The sequence below is a fragment of the Vombatus ursinus genome, unplaced genomic scaffold (genome assembly GCF_900497805.2).
Source record: "Vombatus ursinus unplaced genomic scaffold, bare-nosed wombat genome assembly UNPS02014872.1, whole genome shotgun sequence".
NCBI classification, from domain to species: domain Eukaryota; kingdom Metazoa; phylum Chordata; class Mammalia; order Diprotodontia; family Vombatidae; genus Vombatus; species Vombatus ursinus.
In genome coordinates this window covers 8,861,132-8,885,844 of record NW_020954650.1, presented here as the reverse complement: position 1 = coordinate 8,885,844, position 24,713 = coordinate 8,861,132, and the positions used below count along the sequence as shown (strand labels likewise).

The 24,713-nt window shown below is 35.0% G+C and overlaps 1 protein-coding gene across 3 annotated transcripts in view; it reads left to right on the top strand.

Annotated features, from left to right (window-relative positions):
- Positions 1 to 23,323, top strand: part of AKAP17A (A-kinase anchoring protein 17A) — a 27,270-nt gene extending 3,947 nt beyond the window's left edge. For all 3 annotated transcript variants that reach the window (XM_027842440.1, XM_027842442.1, XM_027842441.1), the window contains exons 4-5: positions 18,726 to 18,966; positions 21,375 to 23,323. In XM_027842440.1, the coding sequence (XP_027698241.1) occupies positions 18,726 to 18,966; positions 21,375 to 22,292 (1,159 nt within the window). In that variant the 3' untranslated portion in view covers positions 22,293 to 23,323. The remainder of the gene's footprint in view (positions 1 to 18,725; positions 18,967 to 21,374) is intronic.
- The last annotated feature ends 1,390 nt before the right edge of the window (positions 23,324 to 24,713 follow it).

Below are 24,713 nucleotides of genomic sequence, written 5' to 3'. Positions count from 1 at the left end.
TAAAAAAATAGCCCTGTTAAATAGGGTGAGAGGAATATATTTTCTTAAAGTGCACCTAGTTGCAGTTAGGAATGCCTTTCTTCTATAACCAAACATAGTTAGGTTCAATGGTAACTTAGGTTATGGATTAATTAGGCTTTTATGGGCTGCCTTAGGAATTTAGCTGCCTATTTAGAACATTGTTTCTATGGGAAAATATTTTTTGAGATCCAAACATAACATCTGGTTTATATGCCTACCAACCCATGTGACTCCCACTGGAAGTTACTTTGTATATATTTGTGTACTTGTATCCTCCCCAGTAGAATATAAGCTCCTTGCAGGGATTGTAGGTTTTCATTGTATCCTTATTGTTTTGTGAAAAGTAGACATTCTTCACAAATTGTTGGAATGAATGGAACCAAACCTGTCTGCAAGTTAGAAATTGACTGCCTGTACCTCTTAATACTTTTTCCCCACTAGGAATTTAAAGCAGCTCAGAAAATAGATGTAAATGTGATCTTTTCCAACTGGATTCAGATTAGATGACTAATACTAAATTTTGGTCCTGTGAAATTTTTGTAGGATTGTAATCTTTTTATCATTTATTTGTGCAATAAAAAAATATGACATCCTGGCCATTTTGTACTTTTTAGGTTGATTCTTTATCCACAGATTGTAACAGAATTGAAACAGTTACGGAAATGAAGCAAAATTGAAAACTGACAAAACCAAAAACACTTCAATCTTTTAAAGTCACATTTTATTTTTTCAGTTAACAATTGTTTTCTTTCTCCCACTTCCCCTGCTCGCTTTGGTGAAAGAGAACTAATTTGTAACAGTAATGCATAGTAAAACAACAAATTCTGACATTGGCCACATCCCAAAAAAATTGTCTCAATAAATGCTCTGAGTCCATCACTTCTTTGTCAAGAAGTGAATTTTGTTTGTTTGGTTTATTTTGGCATTGATTAGAAAGTCTTTCAAAGTTCATCTTTACAATGATGTTGTTATTGTATAAATTATTCTCCTTTTCTGCTCACTTCACTCTGTATCAGTTCATACAAGTTTTCCCAGGTTTCTCTGAAACTGCTCCCTTCATCATTTCTTATATAACACATTAGTATTCCATTACATTCATATGTCATAATTTGTTTAACATGATGGGCACCCCATTAGTTTCTAGTTCTTTGCCACTACAAAAAGAGTTGTTATAAACACTTTTGTGCACATGGATCTTTTTTTCCTTTCTTTAATCTCTTTGGTGTATAGGCCTAGTAGTGGTTTTGCTCAATCAAAGTAACTATGCACAGTTTAGTTACTTTCCAGTTATAGTTCCACATTGCTTTGCAGAATGTCTGGATCAATTCATAATTCCTTAAACAGTTCATTAATTTGCCTGTTTTCCTGCTGTCCCTCTAACATTTTCCATTTTCATGTTTTGTCAACTTTGCTAGTCTGATGGGTGTGAGGTAGAACCTCAGAGTTACTTCAATTTTCATTTCTCTTTATTATTAGTGATTTGAAGCATTTTTTTCATATAGATGTTGATAACTTTTATTTCATTTTCTGAAAACTGACTTTTTACAATCTATTGGGGGATGACTCTTATTTTTATAAACTCGAATCAGTTCCCTCTATGTCTTAGGAAAGTCAACAAGCATTTTTAAATGTCTGCTGTGTGTCAGGCACATATAAGCACTGGGAATACAAAAGGAGACTGGTATCATAGAAACTTGCTGCAAAGATATTTTTCTCAGTTAATGGTTTCCCCATTTTAATCTTAATGACCCATAAGGTTAATTCCCTTAATTCTCTACTTCAATTTGTATGTAAAGGTGTTGTCTCAGGGTAGAAATTTAAACTCTTTCTGATTTGAAATCCTTGTACTGCTTTTATAAATGGATGAGGATTAAACTTGTTTGAAGTTTGCTGGGTTTTTTTTATTGTTTCTGGAGTTGTGTTGCTTGTTCACAACTATAAAAATAAGGTTTTGTTCTTAAATTCTAAAAAACACAAAGGAAGTTATCCTAAAGTATAAAGGTTTGGAAAGAGGTATTAGTTAAGACGACTCACATAGTTACAGTCTCCAGAAAGAAGTGGCAATACTACTACATGTTTGTGTTTGACACTTCTTTCATCAATTTGTTGAAAGTTTTGTTTAAAACATTTTAATCTTTCTCCTTGAAAGCAGTAAAGAGAAATTTGCCAGAATTTAATGTGTTTAAGGTTATACAAATAGGGTCTCATGAATCATGTTGTCTTGTGTGCACCTCTGTGGATCGGGTTTTGGAAATATATATTTTTTATTACTGCATATCATTTACTGTTTTGAGTCACTATTTTGATAAAAAATTAAGACAGTATAGTTATATTTTTGAAGATCATAATTTTATATCTCTAGATTGAGTTTTGTTTAAATGGAAGCCTTTAGAAGCTAGAATATAGAGAGAGTAGTTAAATTTTTGTTTTGTCATGTCATAGTATATTAGAGATCATCTGTAACAGTTCCTTCATCTTATGGTTAAGAGAACCTGAGGCCCAGAAAGGTAAAATGACTTATTTAAGGTCACACAGGTAATTGTGGCAGAGTCAGGATTGAAACCCAAGTCTTTTGACTCCAAATTCAGTACTCTTTCCACTGTGCCATGCCATTGTCTTTGTAACTCCAAAGCCTGGCACATAATAGATGTTTCATGAATGCTAATTGCTTGATTGTCATTGCTTTACTATGATTAGATGAAAGACTTACTCTTTACTTTATGAATCCATCCTCCATTTAGCTGCCAAAGTGATTTTCTGAAAGTATAGGTGACCATGTCACAGTCCTACTTAACAAACTCAAGTGGTTTTCTGTTTTCTCTAGAATCAGTTAGAAAGAAACTGGTATTTGTAGCTCTTCATACAAAGCCGTTCCTATCTTTACAGGCTTTTTACACTTTACTCCCTTCATTTACTGCCACTTTTCCTGCAGTGGCCTACTTGCTATTCCTTGCACGTGAAACTTATCTCCTAAAACTTTGTCCTTTTACTAGCTGTTCCTTAGACCTGGAATACTCTCTTTTCACTTCTACCTCTTACCTTCCCTGGCTTCCTTCAAGACAAAACTCAAATCAACCTTCTGCAGGAGTCCTTTTCTGGTCCTTGATGTCTTGAAGTAACTGGATACTATCAGGCTTCTACATTACACACATTCTATCCTGTGCCAAAATTAGTTTTCTAATTTGTAACTTAATGTAAATAAGGGTTTTGTATTTCATATTACACAGTTACCTTACATCATTGCTAAGTCTATATTAGCAATTATATTGACTTGATTATTGCCATCTTAGTTTTAAAAAGACACATCTTAGACATGTCTAGTTAATAAAAACGAGTTAAGTCTTTTGCCTTTGAAAAAGTTAGCTGATGATTACAAAATTGTAGGTTTGAAGGTAATTCAGAAGTTATTTAAACAAACCTCTCATTTATATGGTAGAGCCTGCTTCTATAGTATTTCTGACAGTCATCTAGCCTTAGCTTAAATTCTTGCAGTGATACTGGCCTCTTGTGGCAGCTTAGTCCATTTTTGGACACTTCTGTTAATTGCCAGTTAGAAGGTATTTTTTTTTAATTGAGCCAAAATAAAATGCTTTTCACTGAGCTTTCTTTTGGGTTCTGGAATAACATGATCTTGTTTTACACTGATATCAATGATATCAATGCCCATCAGTATGGGCATTCTCTTCAAAAGCACAGATAACAATCTGTCTACACCTTCTCATCCTGTGTATATCTTGTTTGTGGCTTCTCATAAATTTTCCACAGGGTGTCCACCCAACCTGAAGGGGGTTTTCCTTCAGATTTCTTTAAATTTCGCAGATACCAATGAAGCACAAAGACTATGTCAGTTATCTTTCACTTTTGCTGTATAACTTGCTCATCCCCTTTTCTTGTCGTTCATCGCTCTGAAGATGTCTTTTCTGTGACTTCCATTAAATAATTCTATATTTGTAACATTGTAGAATATTCAGTCCCACCATGTAGTTCTATATTTCTCTTTAGGTTTTTTCACAGCTTTAATTCTAATGCTTTGGACATTGCTTTGCAGCCATATAAAAAGAAATAGCCATCACAAAAAGAAATTGCTGTATAAAAAAAAATAGGATTTGGTTTCATTGAAGAATTTGTGATTATTAAAAACGCCAAATTTTCTCAGAGGCAATCCAGCCAACTTTTCTTCTCTTACTCAGTTCTTAACAAGTTCATTGTCTACATGTATCTACAGTGTATGTGCTTTTGGATCATTTCTGTGGATTGTCCATCTAATTGCATATCCTACTCAGGATAATAGGCATTCTTAATCCACTGGACTTTTACTGTATGAGTAGGTCAAACTTTTTTTTTTGAGTCCTTATGATTTTATTTAGAGTGCCTTTCAAAACTCTGAAGCTTGATACAACCAATACAATGTGATTCACACAGAAGGACCTTACTATATATGTAAGGAATCCCTCTTCTATTTGTACTCTGGTGTCGTGATGACAGAGGTATCAGACACACAGCTACATTGAGGCTAGACACTCAAATAGAATTAGATTAAAATATACTTGAGAAATATTTAACAAAGATAAAAATACAATAGAACATAGATGTGTTAATATGTGGTTCTCTGCTGGAATCCTTATGTACAGTTTAGTGGCCCTGTTTCTGTTTAGGTTTAACATCAACACTGAAGCTCACATCTCTTTTTTTGTCTCACTTGATGTTTGTAATCAGAGGGTTGTCTGTCAATCGTTTCTTTAACACTCTGTAATTATACTGGTATGATTTTTGACATCTGCTTAGGATACACCTTGTAGATACCTTAAAGGTGTCATTTTTCTCTACTGAATCAATTGATGAGCACTATGGGGTCTTGTATTCTTTGTACCTTTCAGTGTTGTGTGACTATCAGAGGTGTGATCTGCTGTAGAATGTTTGTGAAGATCTTCCTGTTCCCTTCTCATAACTTCATCAAAGATGCCGTTTGATATGTGTGTGGATTATTTTCATAAAAATTTTTGTAGAGATGGGATAAGTAAGCATATAGGTAGGTAGTTATTGATATTTTTCTGTTGTCTTTTTTTTTGGGGGGGGGTAATAACAAGATCTGTATTTCCCTCCTACCTCCACGAGAGTTTTTCATCTTCCTCTCTGTCAGATGTCATGAGAATTGATTCCTTGACATCCCCCAAATTAATTTGGTTTCAGCATGAATCTTCTCTGTATGTAATTGTTCTAATTTAGTGTCTCTTCTCATCTTTATTTTGTTTAGTACAGTTTCTACTTCCTTGTACAGCATATTGAGGATTGTTATGTTAGAGTCCAGCAATACTGCCTATCTGAACACAACAGAAAAGGAAAATTTTAAAGCAGAAATAAACTTAATTGACTGGTATCATAAATATCTAGGCACTTTCAAGGGCTTCAGAATTTCTATAAGAGTTTCCACCTACCACCTCATCTTTCTCTAACTTAATCTTTTTTGTCCAAAGGAATAACATAAGTAATAATTTTCTCCATTTTATTGTTTAATGTGGGTTGGTAATTATTAATGTTCTTTTTTTACAATAATATTAGAAATTTTTTTCTACACCCTCTATTTTCAGATACCTTGAGGATTTCTTAGTGTCCTGATTTTGTGTGTGTGTGTGTGTGTGTGTATGTATGCTTGACCTGGTCCAACTACTTTTCTCGTCTTTTTTTTTTTTCCCTTCAGTTCCATTTCCACTTCCTCTGTAAGCACATCTGGGACTGTGATGTTAAAAGCAATGTTAAGAGTTCAATTCTGGTGATGCCATTATTCTTCTTAGTGAAAAATTGGCTATAATTTTTTTTTTCAGATCTTCTTATTCTCCAGATTTCATCATTAAAAATCCTTAAGAGTTGTGTCTCTTGCCAAGCTTTCTTTTTCTTTCTGGTTTTTCCTTCCACTCATTCTTCCTGTTTTATTGAGAGATTATTTTCATAAACTTCTACCATCTTTTTCTCTAAGATTTTACAAATGAGGTTATATTCTAAACTAGTATTGCCTGTGGCTTCCATTTGTCCCTTCTTGGCCAATAGGGTAGTATATACCCAGTGAGATAATTTTTGTCCTTCTCACTGTTGATCATAAGATCATAGAGTTAGAGTTCAAAATCTTAGGGGTCATTAGTCCAACTTCATTTTACCGATGAGGAAAGAGAACCAGAGAGGTTAAGTGCCTTGCTTGACATCAAACTGCTGGTAAATGATAGATCCAAATTTGGAACCATTATTCTCTGACCCTGGAACAAGTTTTTTTTCCCCTCTCCTTTGTGCCATACTGGATTTACATCATTTGAACTTCTGTTTGAAGGTGTTATAATTGGCATCAATGCCAGATCAATTGATTTCCCATTTTTGAGGTTTAATAAAGTGTTTAAATAGGTCAGGTTAGAGGTTTTAAATTTTAATCCGTATCTTTTTCTCATTTTTATCTTTCTAGTTTTGATCTTTGTTTAAAAAAGTCTGATTGTATGTAAGTTAGTTGTTTGTTTAAAATGTAATCAGTTTCATTTTCTTGTTGTGTTATTCATTGCCAGTCCCTTCTGATTCTTTTCTTGAAGATAACATTTAGGTTGTGTAGTGTGACAAAGAGGTATGAGGCCTGTTTATAATCTACAAGTCTTTGGTCTCTCTCATCCCTTACTCCTGAGCCTTATTTTATAACTTTTCCCCCCTCTCATTGACTACTCTGACCTTTGCTTGTTTCGAAGTCACCATGTATCAAAGTATATGTTGATTTAATTTGTAATATCTGATATTTTTTAGATTTTCTTTACCTTTTTATCTACTTTACGCACATACGTTGATGCATAAGTTGCAATTTTTTTCTTAGTTTTCTTTTTGCAAATACTTATCATGAGTATGACAACATGAGATAACCAAGCATCCCATAAAATGATGCTTCTTGTTGCCTTTAGACAGCTTTGCCAGATATTTCATTGATTTTCAAGGAGAATCTGTGAATCATCTTTCCATTTACTTGACTTTTTTGCCCTCAGGTTTTATTTATAGTGATGATATCAAAATTAATATAATTCAGTTCTTTAAGTAGTATATCTACTCCTTGGGCATTTGGCATGGCTTACACATTTATAATACCAACAATATAATTAATGATTTAAAAACTATCTAGTTTTTTCACATTCTTATGCCTTTTTTCCACCATTCTGCCACCATCATTGCAGCAGAGGAAGGGAACTTCACAGAACAGAGGGTCATTTTATATTTTCTTTTGTTTATCTGCTGCTGTGACCAAAGTCAACTGTTGGGACCATACTACTTTCCCACCTGTGCACAGTACTTATGAGAATAATTTGCACATGCATCAAGGGTATTCTTTTTGAGAGTTATTAGAAGGAAATGGGTTGATAGACTACCTTCTTATCATTGCACAGTTGCCTGAAAGATGTAGTATACAAGTACCTGTTGTAAATTCTAGTTTGGTGACTATATATATATATATTTTTTTTTAATTTGATAGAGAAAAAAGCGCCCTTCTCCAAAAAGATTTCTCCTAAACGTGCCCAAATTATAGGTGGATCCTATAATTTGAAAGGTGTGACAGCAATAACCTTACTCAATAATCTTTTAACTGTTAATATCAAGCAAAGAATAAAACAGGGAGATTTTATTCGCTAAAGGTTTTAGCCACTCTCATGGAGGTGATGCAGTACAGAGGCCAAGTGGAGAAGGGGTTTCTTATAGATGGTGCCCTTCCAGTGTTCTTGTTTGTGAATGACAGTTGTGCTGACTGCATCAATCAACCCTTGGAACATTGTAAACCTCTTAAATGAGAGCCATAATCATCCAAAAATTTGCCTGTTTGCATAGGAAAGTCTAGATGGATGAAGAATGTCTGCTGTTCAGAATATATGCTATGCAGTTGAACGGACAACATATACAACTTCTCTTTCAGTATATGTATCTTGTACAGGTACTGCCCATAGACAGTGAGCTGGGCCCAGAATTGAAGAGGAGAGGACAACAGGCTTGATTGCTTTGAGCAACTGCAGCATTTTTTTAATGACTTGATATTTTTTTCTGGAAACAAAGGCATATTATTTTAAAGCCCAGCATTCTTCTCTTATATCATAGGATGCTGTAGTTTCCAAAGATTTCAAGTTTGAGATCATTCAAAGGGTAATGGAAAGGGACATGGTTAACAAGAACATGTTATATAGTGCATTGCAGGCAAGTAATTATAAAGTAGAAGTGGAATAAAAGATGTCACTAAAGAACTGTGTGAATGAAAAAAGAATAGAAACTGATCTTATGTTGAGAGACAGATAATGGAATAGTCCTGTTTGCTCTTTTAGTCTTTTTATGATATCAAGAAAAAAGTGAGAAAGTGTCTTACACTGGGTGTAAGACGGGTGGTGATCTGCATTGTTAGAATATATCCCCATGAATGAGATAACAGATATGTGAGGATATTTTGAATTTTGAGAATATTGAGAATATTTAGAATATATCCCATGAATGATATAACAGATATTTGAGAATATTTTGAGTTCTGTATATTTACTGCTATTAAAAGAATATCATTTTCTACTATTTTTTTCAATATAAATATAAGTAGATTTTTGTGAACTGAGCTAGTACTATAATCCTCTTTTATGACATTCATTGTTTCTGTTAGTAGAAAATGGGTCCTGAATTCCAAATCATTTGACTTATCAACATTAATTGGTGCTGGCTAAAGCTTACAAGTTGATATTTCATTTTCTCACCATGCAATTAGAGAGTTTACTATGAAGTTAAAACAAAACAAAAAACCAAATTCAATTGGTTTCTGAAGTACAGAATAGTTAATGTTAAATATTGATAAGGAAACAGTGTCATGAAAATCTTGAAAATAAGTATTTTGGACTGTGGGAGGTGTTTTCCTAAGAATATTTTTTTAATTTAATATTTTATTTTTCCCCAATTACATGTAAAACCAATTTTAACATCTTTTTTTCTTCAAATTTTGTCTTCCAAATTCTCTCTCTCATTCCCTTATCCTCCCTTTCACTGAGAAGGCAAGCAGTTTGACATAGGCCATATACATATACATTAATGCAAAATATATTTCCATGTAAGTCATGCTGTGAAAGAAAATGCAGACAAAAAAACCGAAGCAAAATAAAGAAAGTAAAGAAAAAGTACACTTTGATCTGCGTTCAGACTCCATCAGTTCCTTCTTTGGAGATGGATAGCATTTTTCATCCTAAGTCCGTCAAAATTGTCATGGATCATTGTATTGCTGAGAATAGCTAAGTCATTCACAATTGTTCATCATACAATATTACTGTTACTATATACAGTGTTCTCTTTGTTCTGCTCATTTCACTTTGCATCAGTTCATGCAAGTTTTTCCAGGTTTTTTTGAGAGCATCTTGCTCATCATTTCTTAAAGCACAGTAGTGTTCCATCACAATCATATACAACAACTTGTTCAGCCATTCCCCAGTTGATGGATATCCCCTCAATCTGCAGTTCTTGACTGCTACTAAAATAGCTGCTCTAAATATTTTTGTACTCATAGGTCCTTTTCCTTTTTTTTTTTTTTTAATTTCTTTGAGATGCAGACCTAGTAGGGGTATTGCTTGGTCAAAGGGTATGCCCTTTATAGCCCTTTGGGCAATAGTTCCAAATTGCTGTACAGAATGGTTGAAATTAGTATACAATTTCACCAATAGTTGCATTAGTGTCTCAATTTTCTCACGTCCCCTCCAACACTTGTCATTTTCCTTTTCTGTCATATTAGATAATCTGATAGGTGTGGGGTACTTAGCTCAGAGTGATTTTAATTTGCATTTCTCTTACTTAATAGTGATTTAAAGCATTTTTTTTTCATATGACTATAAATTGTCTTTATTACTTTGTCTGAAAACTACCTGTTCATATCCTTTGACCATTTATCAATTGGGGAGTGACTTATAGTCTTATAAATTTGACTCAGTTCTCTATATATTTGAGAATTGAGGAATTTATCAGAGAACTTGATGTAAAAAATTTTTTTCACAGTAATGTTACTGTGTATTTCCCTCCATCCCATTTTCCCCATTTATCTTACTCTTTCTCTCTCCTTTCACCCTGTCCATTTTCAAGAGTGTTTTGCTTCTGACTTTTAACTCCCCCAATCCACTTTTCCTTCTATAACCCCCTTCCCCTCCTACATGGCAAGATAGATTTCTATACCCAACTGAGTATATATGTTATTCCCTCTTTGAGCCAATTCTGATGAGACGAAGGTTCACATGCTCCTCCCCTTCCAATCTTTCACTCCACAATCTTTTTCTTGCCTCTTTTATGTCAAATAGTTTACCCCATTCTACCTGTGTCTTTCCTTTTCTCCCATTGTATTCTTCTTTTTTACCCCTTAATTTTGATTTTTTAAATAATCATCCTGTCATTCAACTCATACCCATGCCCTCTGTCTATGTATACTCATAACTGCTGTAATATTGAGAAAGATTTTAGAAGTTACAGGTATCATTTTCCCATGTAGGAATCTATGTTTAACCTTATTGAATCTCTTATGATTTCTCTTTTCTATTTACCTTTTTTATACTTCTCTTGAGTCTTGTATTTCAAAGTCACATTTTCTATTCAGCTCTGGGTCTTTTTATCAGGAATGCTTGAAAGTCTTCTATTTCATTGATGTCCATTTTTTTCCCCTGAGTAATTAACTGTTTTGCTGAGTAGGTGACTCTTGGTTGTAATCCTAGCTCTTTTGCCCTCCAGGATATGATTTTCCAAGTCCTTTGATCCTTTAATGTAGAAGCTACTAAGTCTTGTGTTATTCTGACTATGGCTCCACAATATTTTGTTTCTTTGTGGCTGCTTGCAATATTTTCTCCTTCAGCTTGGAGCTCTCGAGTTTGTCTATAATATTCCTTGGAGTTTTTATTTTGGGGTCTCTTTCAGGAGGCAGTTGGTGGATTCTTTCAATTTCTGTTTTACCCTGTGGTTCTAGAATATCAGAGTAGTTTTCCTTGATAATTTCTTTCTTTCTTCTTTTTTTTGGGGGGGGTAGGCAATGGGGTTAAGAAACTTGTCCACGGTCACACAGCTAGTGAGTTATGTGTCTGAGGTTGGATTTGAACTCAGGTTCTCCTGACTCCAGGGCTGGTGTCTATTCACTGCACCACCTAGCTGCCTCGATAATTTCTTGATAGATGATGTCTAGGCTCTTTTTTGATCATGGCTTTCAGGTGGTCCAATAATTCTTAAATTATCTCTCCTCAATCTGTTTTCCAGGTCAGTTGTTTTTCCAATGAGATGTTTCACATTTTCTTCTATTTTTTTTTTCATTTTGTTGATTTTGTTTTATTGTTTCTTGTTGTCTCACAGAATCATTAACTTCCAGTTGCCAAATTCTGCTTCTTAAGGAATTATTTTCTTCAGTGAGCTTTTTGTACCTCCTTTTCTATTTGGCCAATTCTACTTTTTTAAGGAATTCTTTTCTTCAGTGAATTTTTATACCTTTTTTTCCATTTGGTCAATTCTGCCTTTTTTTTTTTTGGATGTATGTTCTTTGTTTTTTTAAAATATATTTTGTTTTTTTTCTCAAATTACATGTTAAAGCAATTTTTTTAGCTTTTTTTTTTTTTTAACATTTTCATTTCCAAATTCATCCCTACCTCCTGTCCCTCCCCTCTCCATGAGATGGAAATCCGGGTATAGGTTATAATGTGTAAAAACACTTCTTTATTAGTAATTTTTTTAATAAGAAGACTCATAAAAAAATGAAAGAAAGTGAAAAATAACATGCTTCTGTCTATATTCAGACAATATCACTTCTTTCTTTGGAGGCAGATGGTATGCTTTATCATTAGTTCTTTGGGATCGTCTTAGATCATCGTATTGCTGAGAAGACCTAAGTCGTTCACAGTTCTTCATTGTACGGTATTGTTGTTACTATGTACGGTGTTCTCCTACTCACTTCACTTTGCATCAGTTCATGTAAGTCTTTACAGGTTTTTCTGAAATCATCCTGCTTGTCATTTTTTGTAGCACAGTAATATTTTTTCACAGTTATAGACCACAGCTTGTTTAGCCATTCCCCAGTTGGTGGGCATCCCTTTGATTTCCAATTCTTGGCCACCACAAAAAGAGCTGCTATAAATATTTTTGTATAAATAGTTCCTTCCCCTTTTTTTTTTCCTTTTTTTTTTTTTTTTAAGGCAATTGGGGTTAAGTGACTTGCCCAGGGTCACACAGCTAGTAAGTGTCAAGTGTTTGGTCTGAGGCTGAATTTGAACTCAGGTCCTCCTGACTTCAGGGCCGGTGCTCTATCCACTGCGCCACCTAGCTGCCCATCCCCTTTTTTTTCCTTGATATATTGACCTAGTGGTATTGCTGGATCAAAGAGTATGCACAGTTTTATAGCCCTTTGGGCATAGTTCCAAATTGCTGTCCAGAATGGTTGGATCAGCTCACAGCTCCAGCAGCAGTGCATTAGCATCCCAATTTTCCCACATCCCCTCAATATCCATCATTTTCCTTTTTTGTCGTAGTAGTCAATCTGATAGATATGAGGTGGTAGCTCAGAGCTGTTTTAATTTGCATTTCTGTAATCAAAAAAAAGTTTTTGGACTAACAAAATCAATGCAATTCTGCTTTTTAAGGTATTTTTCTCTTCAGTGAATTTTTGTATATATTATTTTCCATTTGGTCAATTCTGCTTTTCAAGGCATTCTTCTCTTCGTTGGATTTTTGTGCCTCTTTTACCATTTGGCCTGTTCGGTTTTTTAAGGTATTTTTTTTTCCATATTTTTTTTTTGCCTCCTTTACCAATCTGTTGACTCTTTTTTCATTATTTTCTTGTTTCACTCTTATTTCTCTTCCTAATTTTTTCTCTACTTCTCTGAACTTGACTTTTAAAATCCTTTTTGAGCTCTTCCATGTCCTGAGCCCAATTTATATTTTTCTTTGAGGTTTTGGGTGTAGGAGTTTTGACTTTGTTGTCTTCTTCTGACTTGTGTTTTGATCTTCCCTGGCACCATAGTAACTTTGCTAGTTTTTCCAGATTATTTCTTGCCTTTTAACTCTATGCTAAAGTAGGGTTCTGTTTCCAGAGTGGTGTGAACACTGTCCCAAGCTTCAGGTTTTTTATGCAGCTGTTTTCAGAGGTAATTCTAGGGACCTGTAAGTTTTCGGTTCTTCCAAAGTGATATGATCTAGGGAGAGATGTATTTAGTACTCTCCTGTACTGTTCACTGGTGGTTGCTGAAGGTTTGGATAGTTGTGGCAATTTCTTAAAATAAGACAACAATGAAATTTGCTGTATTGATTGACTCTTCCTTTCCTGAAAGATTTCATAAGTGCTCTTTTCAACCCTGGAACTGTGACTAGGGTCCTAGCTACCCTGAGTCTGCAAGCTCTGGTGTGCTAGTTCTCTTCTTCACCCTGCAACGGGAAGACCTAGGACTGCAACCCAGATTCAAGTATGGGCAATGAAGCAGAGTCCTGCCCTTGGTGCCAGCAAAGGGACCCCTGTAATCGCCTTTTGACCAGTTGTTTGATCTTCTTACCGTCTGTGGGCTAAGAGGTCCCGAAACTACCACTGATGCCACTGATGCACTCCACCTGCAAGGCCTTCAGCTAGTTTCCTGGGGCTTGGCCTGTGCTGGGCTGCACTCTGTTCTCGCCTTGGTGCATCAGATCTTTCCTGCTGACTTTCTAAGTTGTCTTCAGCTGGAAAATTGTTTCTCTCATCCTTTTGTGGGTTCTGCTGCTCTAGAATTTGTTTTGAGGCATTATTTAAAGTTGTTTGGAGGGATTTTGGGGAGAGTTCAGGTGAGTCCCTGCCTGTTCTCTGCTATCTTGGCTTTGCCTCCTCTTAAGTACATTTATGTGGTGTATATTACATATTCCAAAATGAACTATACTATGAAGGTGTGATTATCCACTTGCTTCAGTTCCATTGCTTAGCTGTTTCCTTGTTCATCACTCAATGCAAGGTATGAACCTCATGTCAGATAGAAAAGAATCAGCATAAAGTAGAGCTGAGTTTTGAAAGGAGAGTCTTTTTAAGCCAAAACAAATTACTTAGCTAGTTAGGGTATGGGGTAGTATCAGTGATAATTCCCCAAGATATTTATCTCTATAAAGTCAGAAACCCAGTATTTTGAACTAATCTTTGAACTATTTAGTTCAACTTGACATTTGTTAAGTGCATCATAAGCAGAACCTGGTGTTGGGGAAGAGAGAAAAAATAAGGCACAGCTCCACTCTTATATTGTATAATAGGTCATGGTAATTGCATATGAGTATAGGTATACTTTGGAAATATTGTGGATTCAGTTCCAAACCACCACAATAAGGTGACTATTGCAGTGAACAGAATCACATGAATTTTTCAGTTTCTCAATGCATATGAAAGTTATGTTTACATACTACACTGTAGACTGTTAAGTGTGATATTGTATTATATCTTTAAAAAAAAACACACACTTACTAGCTGTGTGACCCTGGGCAAGTCACTTAACCTTGATTGCCTCACAAAAAAAAAAAAAAAAAGCAATGTACATACCTTAATTAAAAATTCTTTATTATTTAAAAAAATGTTAACCATCACCTGAGCCTTCAGCTAGTTTGTAATCTTTTTGCTGGTGGAGGGTCTTCCCTTCATGTTGATGGCTGCCTACTGATCAGGGTGGTGGTAGCTGAAGGTTGGGGTGGCTGTAGCAGTTTCTTAGAATGAGACAACAATGAAGTTTGCTGTATCAGCTAGCATTTCCTTTTCATGAAAGATTTCTCTGTAGCATGGGATGCTGTTTGATAGCATTTTTCCCATAGTGGAACTTCTTTCAGAATTGGAGTCAATCCTCTCAAACCCTGCCACTGCTTTATCAACTAAGTAGTGTCTTAGGGAATAGGGAGGCTGAAGGAGAAGGATGAAGATGGGGGAACAGTTGGTCAGTGAAACAGAACACATACAACATTTATTGATTGTTTGATGTCTTTTATGGGTGCTATTCATGGGGCCCCCAAAACAACCTACATTAGTAACATCAAAGATCACTGATCACAAATCACCATAAAAGATAAAATAATGTAAAAGTTTGAAATATTGTGAGAATTACCAAAGTATGACACAGAGACACAACATGAGCACATGCTGTTGGAAAAATGGTCCTGATAGACTTGGTTGAGGCAGGATTGCCACAATAATTTGTTTTCTTAAATAAAAAAAAAAAAAGCAATATCTGCAAAGCACAGTAAAGTGAAGTGCAATAAAATGAGGTATCCCTGTATAAAGTACCCTTCACAGTCTAATAAAATATTAACATTGTATTTGTATAAGTCTGATTTCTCCATTTCCATGAGATAAGGACATTTGAGAATGAAACTGAAATCTTAATAGCTAATAAAACAACAGCTTTTCTAAAAAAAGGGAAGGGAATAAGCAAGTTATATTGCTCCAAATATGTTCCAAAGACTGCTAATATTATCTCATTTGATCCTCACAACCCTGCTAAGTAGGTGCTTATCATCACCATTTTACGGTTGAGACTGAGGCAAGCAGAGGTTTAAGTGACTTGTTCAGGATTACACAGCTAATAAGGGTCTGGGGCCAGATTTGAACTCTGAGTTCTGGCTACCTGTATAGTGCTCTGTCCACTATGCCAACAGATGTCTCATTATTCTAGTATATTACTTTGGGCTGTAATATCTGCAGTACATAGTTTGAAAATTTAGTTATTACTAGGAAAAGAATTTATACTGTGTCAGGACCAGGTATCTCTGAAAACCAATACTGAAAGCATGTCTATTCTTGAGTTGTAGGGAAAATCTGTATCACTAATTCAAACATATATTTTCATTTTTATATTTTAAAAATTCATCATACATAAGCATCATAGTAAAAAGAGAATCTTTAATATTCTAATTATTGCACATCAACATCCTAACAGTTTAGTGTGGTGGTGTGACTAAGGAAACAGCATCAGAGAGGTTAATTATTTTACGTTGCATCTCTTTCCTGTGCCTTTTTTCTCATAAATAGCTGATAGTGGTGACATGATTAGAGGAAAAAGCATTTGGAGGAAAGAACAAAATAAGGAGGCCTAGATAAATTCACATCTGAATAATGCAAGTTGTGAGTTTTTTGAATTGGATTGTGTTCATAGTTTTTTTTCCCCCCATATGAATGAATTCACTGTAGTCTCACTACTGTGTTTGTTGTTGTTGAGTTGCTTTTTGGTAATATCTAACTCTTCATGACCCCATTTCAGGGTTTTCTTGACAATAGGTTTGCCAGTTTCTCCTCTAGCTCATTTTACAGATGAGGAAACTGAGGCAAGCAGGGTAAAGTGAATTGCCCAGGGTCACATGGCTAGGAAGTGACTGAGGCCAGATTTGAACTCAGGAAGATGAATCTTTCTGACCCCCAGGCCTGGCACTTCATCCGCTGTGCCACCTACCTGTCCAGTTTTTTTAATATAAAGGTTTTATAGTTGATTGATGTGTGTCTTCAACTCCTTTGTTTTATTTATTTATTCTTCCTTCCAAAACACAGTGTAAGTTTCTTGTAAGTTTTACTTTATGGTAGATCCTGTCTTCATCAGCTCTTGCTTTGTTTTGGCAAGTTTTGTTAATTCTAGACTAGAGTTTTGGAAATGCTGACAATTCACAGATGTGTTAGGCGTTTAATGCTTAATAAGAATATGGAGCAGGGGGAACAGTGGCTGATATCAGGCTGGTTTTTCTGAGGTGTCACTTATAAAATGTTTAGGGGTGCAAAGGCTTCAGGATGGTATTTTGTGTTTGCTTTCATCTGCATAGTTAAGTTTTTCTTATTCTTAGCCCTAATTTTCCTAGGCCCTTGGCCAAACTGGATATACTATCTTTCTCGGAACCCTTATAGTACTCTTATGACATTTATCATATTTTGCATTATAGTTATTTGCATACTTGTTATTCAGTATCTTGTGATGGAAAAAAGCATCAGACTTGGTGGTCAAAAGACCTAGCTTTGAATTCTTTGTTTCCCATTTATATAGGTGTTCTTGCATGAGGATTTAATCTCACTCATTTTGTTACTTCATTTGTCAAATGAGGATAATTTACACTTTACCTAGCTCACAGGGGTATGAAGAATAAAATGAGAGCAGCTAGGTGGCGCAGTGGATAGAGCACCAGCCCTGAAGTCAGGAGGATCTGAGTTCAAATTCGGCCTCAGGCCAAACACTTGACACTTAATAGCTGTGTGACCTTGAGCAAGTCACTTAACCCCAATTGCCTAAAAATAAAAACAAATTTTTCAAAAAAATTTTAAAAAATAAAATGAGGTAGTGCTTAGGAAAGTATTTTGTAAGTTTTATGTTGTAGAAAGTGCTATTGAAATTATGGTGGTTTTTTTTAACCTAATAAAGGAAGTAAGGTACTTGAGATCAAGATGTGTCTTACTCAACTTTGTATCTCTATGGTGTCTAGCATTGTGCTTTAAGTCATTGCAGGTGCTTGATAAGTATTTGTTGAATGTAATTAGGGTTACCAAGTAACATGTAAGTCTTTTAGGAGACTGTATGTAAGCAAATAATCTCTACAAGAAACCTCTGAATTTAAAAAATGTCATCTTTTGGAAATATTTCAAATAATTCTCCTTGGTACCATAATAATTGTTATTTTTAGATGCTTATACTCCTTTTTAGTGATTTAATGGAGTAATACATATGCAGTCATGATTCTCTAATATTTATTCAGAGAGACTGAGTTGTTTTTTTTTTTTTTGACAGACTATCAGGAGCTCCAGTCAAAAGTCTTTCATGTTTACCTCCTTATAGACAAATTATATGAGTAAGCACATCTGTGAATGCTTTAGTAATCACACTTAAGCTCAATTAGTTGGAATTCAGTAGAAGGAATAGTCTTAATCAGTTGTATCAAACTCAAATAAAAAGGAATCCTTATGTGTCCCATATTGACTTAGAAAAACACAAATTATCTACCATTATTGATATTTTTATTTATTTTGTTAAATATTTCCTAATTATATTTTAATCTAGTTTGAGCCACTCCAGAGTTTTGCCTTTTGACACTTCTGATCTTAATTGCTACACTGAAAAGTTTGTACCATTGTTCCTGTCATTGTTGGGTTTTTTTGGGGGGGTGGAGTTGGGGAGGGGATTACTTTAGTGCAGTGTGTTGAGTCAGGAACCAAACACAAACAGTTGAGACAAAAGCTCAGTTGTCATTTTGCCTTTGGAGAAGGTTGGGTAGTAGAGTTTGGATTCATGCATACTGATATTATGTTAACTGCCATATTTCACCACAGGCTCAGGACTGAGGCTTGGTGTATAATGGCAAAGGATTTAAGATATCAGATAATAAAGATAAAAGTGCCATGGCTGGAATGGATGATGGCAATTAAGATAGTGTGTTGCACTTTGTCGCACTTGTCAGTGTTCTCAATTTTTGAATAAGAGGGTATATAATAGAGCAGTTTTGTCCTTGAAAAAGAATAATAGAGTTTCAGTCTTGGTGCTGCAAATGTACCTTACCTCTGGGTAATGTTATTATTGCAGGGTGCATTTTGTGAATATGTAGACAGTTTGCAGATTCTGAAATTTTCATGATTACTTAATATACTATGGTATATAATATACTAAAGGAAAATAGATTTGACAGAAATACCAATCTGGGACTGCAGGATACTTTTGATTTTTTTTTTTTTAACAAAACATTTGATTTATTTTACTTAGAAAACAGAAAGAATTAGAGGAGTTGGAAAGAGAAAGAAAACGAGAAGAGAAGCTACGTAAGAGAGAACAAAAACAAAAAGACCGTGAAGTCCGTCGAAATCAGAAAAAACTAGAGAAGATACAAGCAGAAGAGCAGAAAAAATTACAAGAAAAGATAAAATTAGAGGAGAGAAAATTATTGTTGGCTCAAAGAAATCTTCAGTCAATAAGATTAATTGCAGAACTGCTAAGCAGAGCAAAGGTAATGTTATGTTGACCTTTCTGTGACAGCCTTAAGTGCTCCTCTCACTGACTGCCCTTTTGGTTTTTAATATTTTTTTTTCAGATTGTCTCTAATGCAGAGATAAGGCTGGACAACAACATTTTCTTTCCTATTTTCTTTCCTGCTACTTCAGCCGTAGTTTTAAGGAAATTAACGAATCTAATCAGCTATGGATAAGAAACCATTGGAATAGATTCACTCTTACTAGTAAAGATAATGTATTTTGGCTTAGAAAGCCTGCATTTTTTTTTTATCACAATAATTCTCAAAGTAGCACTGAGGATAAGTTTTACAAATAAAGAATCAAAAGTCACATAGCACAAAGACACATAGCACAGGTGAAAGACCTGGTTAATAGAATTTAGGTCTCTTTGTCAGATAGGTTTGGAAATGAGTTGTGGTAGTGACATAGTGATTTTTCAATTTTAGAAACTTAGAATCTTACAGCTGAAAGCAGCCTAAGAAAATAATTACAGTGAATGGAGCACTGAACACAGAGTCCAGAAACTCTGGGGTTAAGTCATGCTCATTGAACTTCTTAGCACACTGCTAGGTACACTGGGTAAGTTAACTTCTCTGAGTAAGTTGCCTTATATGTAAAAGGAGGATGATAGCATCTGCCTTAGGGTTATCAAATCAGATCATATATGTAAAATGCTTTACAGACATCAAAGTGCTATATTATTGTGAGTTGCTATTGTTATTTCTTCTGACCCTTTACAGAAAGTATATTGGCTTATTTGTGAATTTGCAGTCTCCTTTGCTCTAAAGTACTACTGTCTTAACATACATTTGTTTTGTTGTTGTTGTTACTGTTTTCACTGTTCTTCTTCCTTTCTCCCTGTCCCCTTCCAACCTCACTTCCCCCTGCAGTGGGCACGCACACAGAGTTTCTCCTTCCACCAGTCATTTAGTAGCATTAGGTATTGGCTCTGCTTTATACACAAAAACCCCACAGAGCCTTATTGGAGCAGATCCATGCAAAAGGCATTTCAGACCAAATGTTTGACCTTCTCTTGACAATATTGTACAGTTGAATCTTTACGGTGTCAAAGACAGAAAATCCTGGATACTAAAACTCTACCTAGAATGTGTTTATTTGAACTTTTAAAGTTCCCATATACATAGAGCTGGTTAAATTCTTTGGGTAGGGAGGAGAAAATCTATTGCTGTTTTTTCCAATGGTGTGCCACCTAGTTTCTTTTGAGACCTAAGCAGCTCATGCATCTCCAGATGGGCCCTTTCCATTCCCATCCAGGCTTTTCTTCTTCTTCAAAATTCCTACAGGTAGTAAATGTTGATGAGGGTGATAATGAGGATGATGAGGATGAAACAGTAGCCAGCATTTTAATACTGCCTATTGTGTGCCAGGCACTGTGTGGTAAGTGCTTTACAAATAGGATCTCATTTGAGCCTCACAACTCTGTGGGAAGGTAGAGGTATCATTATCCCTGTTTTACAGATGAAAAACAGATGCAAAAGGAGGTTAATTAACTTGCTCAGGGACACACAACCAGTAAGGTCTGAGGCTGGTTTATGAACTCAGGTGTTCCTGACTCTAAGCCACCTGAAGTCTTTCCACTTAGCCACCTAACTGCCTCTCTGGTCTTAGCTTTTGGTACCCTCAGTGTTACTGAACATAGACTAGCTATTTTTACATCTTTTAATCTGTATTATGCTTTGGCTTTCCAGTTAGATTGCATCTTATATCCCTATATCCTTGATAGCCTGAAACACCAGGCTGAGTAAATTATAGAATCTCCTTAAATATTTTTGTATGTGAAGATAATTTACCCTCTCCTTGCCCTCCACTTTAACCTTTTCTAACGTTTTGGAAATTTTCACTTCCTTGGTTTCAGTCCATTGCACATTTTGTAATGATTTAAAAGATGCCTTTCAGGAAAAGAAAATTCAGGAAGTTGAAATAGTGAAGAAAACTTTGCGTTCCAATGCCTTTATCATATTAGCTTCCTGTTTTTTATAAACTTTTTTAACCTGGTGAATGTTTATTATGTAACAAACTTGATTTGCTATGGTGGTACATGGTTTTTGGAGATTTAGATGCAGAGGTAATTATTTTTTTAGGCTACAAAGTAATTATTAAATAGTATTCTCATAGCTTGAAACCACTACTACTTCAGGTGGGAAAGAAGGAATCTTTCAGGTGTTAGTGTAGTGCTGATATCACCTCTGGAGAAGCCAGGTGATTCATAACCATTTCTGTTTGTGGCATTATGCTCTGGGCCAGCATTTGTTAAAATCAATAACAGGCCATTGAATAAATTTTGTTCTTCAAAATACATCTCTACAAATATCTTCTGAACACTAGGTTCTAGAATAATTTTTGTCTTAGAATTTAGTTTCTTCCTTCTCTTTATCTTTTTCAGGCAGTAAAATTACTAGAGCATGAACAGAAAGAAGAAAAAATCCGCCTTCAACAACTTGAGGAGAGAAGACGACTTCAGGAGGCTGAACTCAGACGGGTGGAAGAGGAAAAAGAGCGAGCTCTGGGACTCCAGAGGAAAGAGAAAGAACTAAGGGAAAGGCTATTAAATATTTTGTTGAGCAAGAAAATAGATGAAACACAGCAGAACAAGGAAGACGCAGTGGCATCTCATTCTGCCCTATTACAGCCTGTTATAGATATCATACAGTCGGTGTCTTCAAGCTGTGTTACTTCTACCTCCTTGCATTCCCTCATAGGTCAGCCAACTCAGATCTGTCAAAGAGAAATGCTATCAAATCAGGAGATTAATTTTAATTCCAAAAATGTGAATGGAAACTTAAGTGAAGAAGCCCAGTGCAAAGAAAGTAAGAAACTTAACTGTATTACAAGTGAAAGTTGTACAGAAAAAAAATGTTCAGGTGTGCTGTCTTGTATTCCTGCCAATAATCAGCAACAAAAGGGTACATCTAATTGTGACCAGAACATATCCAAAAAAGATTCATCTTCTGAACAAGACAAATGTAATAGAGAACCAAGTAAGGGAAAAAGTCGGTCCAGCAGAGACAGAAGTACTGAGGAGAGACATAAAAGGGACAGGAGCAAGCATAGAAGGGAAGCGAGTAAAGAGGATGAAAGACAAAGAAAAGAAAGACGACTTCATAGAAGACACTCTTACAAAGATTATAGTCCTCATCGAAGAAGTGTAAGCCCCGATAGATCTCAGTACCGGAGGTCCTACAGCAGAGACAGATACAGTAGAAGGGATAGAAGCCGGGATAGAAGAAGTGTGGGTAGGAAGCGCAGCCGACGAGGGAGATCCCGATCCCTGAGCAAACACAGAAGTACTTGGAGCAGGTAGTAAAGGACTCTGCCTTTTTAAGGCCCACTTACAGGATAGACCAGGACCAGCAAGAGGTTCTAAAGTTTTTGGCTTCTTGACCACCTTAAGAAAACTGAGTCTCTGCTTAGTGAATGTAAAGTGAACTCCTTTGTGAAAGGAAACGAAATTACATTGGAAATTTATTTTCTTTTTTTAAGATTGCATAATTATTTGTGCTTCAGTTTCAACTGTGTTGGTAATTTGTTTTTCATTAGCTGTCCTTTTTCCTTTTAAATATTTTGATCTGATAGCTTTAATGTCACCAATCCTCTTTTAATCAGGAGAAATGTATAGACTGACAGTTTAAGAATTCCAGGCCTACTACATAAACGTATGCGAAATTCTTGACTAAAAATTCTTTGTGCTCTCAATGAAGTCAACATGTACTGCAGAAAAAGGGCAAATTTAATTGAACTTGAGATAAGCTGCCAAATGTTAAGTGTTAGCAACAACCACAAAAACTTACAGGACATTTAAAAGAAAGGAAGAACTTGCTAGTTTGATTTTTATTTTATATTTAACTGATTCCAAAACATGGAGATGGTGGTGGAAAGATGTGGGAACAAAATGATCATGGCATAGCAAGCCATATATGAAATGTAGGTAGAATTCCTTTGAAATTGAAAATGCAAATGCACTATACTTTTTAAAGATTCCAGTAAGTGGGAGTATGAGACAAAGTGGTCTGGAGATGCACCATTGCTTCTGAAACATTGACTTTTTACAAATTAAAATAATTGAGAGTAAAAAGTTAGTGAAAAGCTTTTGTTTCTAGTACAAATTAGTGTGTGCGTGGTTTTTTTAAGAAGCTGTTTTGCTAAATTATTTTTACTTGCAATGTTTCAAACAGATTCAAGGCTGCAAACTTGTTAAATTTTATAATCTTTTGCTTCTCAAGATGAAGCTCAGGAATACTTTAAAGTAGTTATAACCTTTGGGTTATAAGAGGTTGTGTTTATTCCAGTTTGCATTTTTATGGTGAAATAAAAGCCTTTTCCAGTGATCTGAAATTCCTGTGTTTATATTTTAAAAGATGATGAAACTACATTTCTTTTTATTCTCTGAGCAGTCAAGTACATTTAAAAAAAAATCTCATTTTCATCTTAATTGGAGTTTGTAGATTGTGTTGAAAGTATTTCCAGTTATGAGTGATTATTAATATTCATTAATGCATTTGATGACATTACAGTTCATCATACTCAGTATTGTAAAATAAATTTATGGATCCTCCTAGAATAATAATAGTGATAAGGTCATATATGGCACTTTACGCTTTTACAAAGTGCTTAACTTCACAGTAATCCTATGATGTTCAACTAATAGAATGTCAGTATGAAGCATTTATTAAACTTACAGTTCTTATAGCCATAAAATGTGTTATAAAGCAATACAAGTTCCTTTATAAACTTTAACAAACTAGAAGTAGGAATTGTTTAATTTGTCTGTATTTAATCAAATCATTTCATCCTTTCCATTGTGGGACTTATATGTTCCTTTACAACCCAGACTTATATGCTGTTGAAAATCGAGCAGACAAGATTAGGAGCGACCTACTTATTCCATAATACAGATGGAATAGAACATTTAACCTTTACTTTGTTATCTGTTCTATTTGTTTGCAAGTATAATTCTGGGTAAGACTTGGATATGTAATATTCTGTGTCAGTGGGGATCTACTTTAGAGATTATAATTCTAAGGACTCCAGTGAAGGGGCCTTCAATATGTCTCAGCTGTTTATTTAAAACTTATTTAAAACTACTGAGTTCCATCATGCTATTCCAGGTATAGATTCCTTCAGGTAACATAAAAAGAAGTTAGAGGCACATGTAAGTTACTGTAGTAATAACTAACATTAAGAAACCTAAAGTGAAATTGAAGAAATGGGGTGAAGAAATGAGAGCATTCATGCTACAATGTGGATCCTAGGTCATTCTTACTTATTTTTCCAGGCCTGAGATAGCCTGTCACCTTGATTATGCAGAGGAAGATTATCTAATTTCCCTAGGATTTTTGGTTCTTTCCTTTGATACTTTATTATTGGTCATTCTACAGTCATTAGCAATAAACAAGAGTATAAAAAAGGAGAAAGAAATTTTAGTTAACTTTGCTGCTGTTTAATAGATACTTGATATAGTGGAAAAAGCAGATAATTTTTAGTCCCATCTCGGCCACTAACCAGCTGTGTGATCTTGGGCAGGTCATTTCATCTTTCTTGGCTTCCTTTTCTTTTCAATAAAGTTTAGTTGAATTATTTTCGAGATAGATGATTTTAATGCCTTCTTCAACTCTCAGATTGTGTTATGATTGTTTAATAGAAAAAGCCCAACTCCCTTCTGCATCTACTGTTCTGTCACTTCATTATTAAGGTATGCTACTTTTGAAATAAATTGGGATTTAAG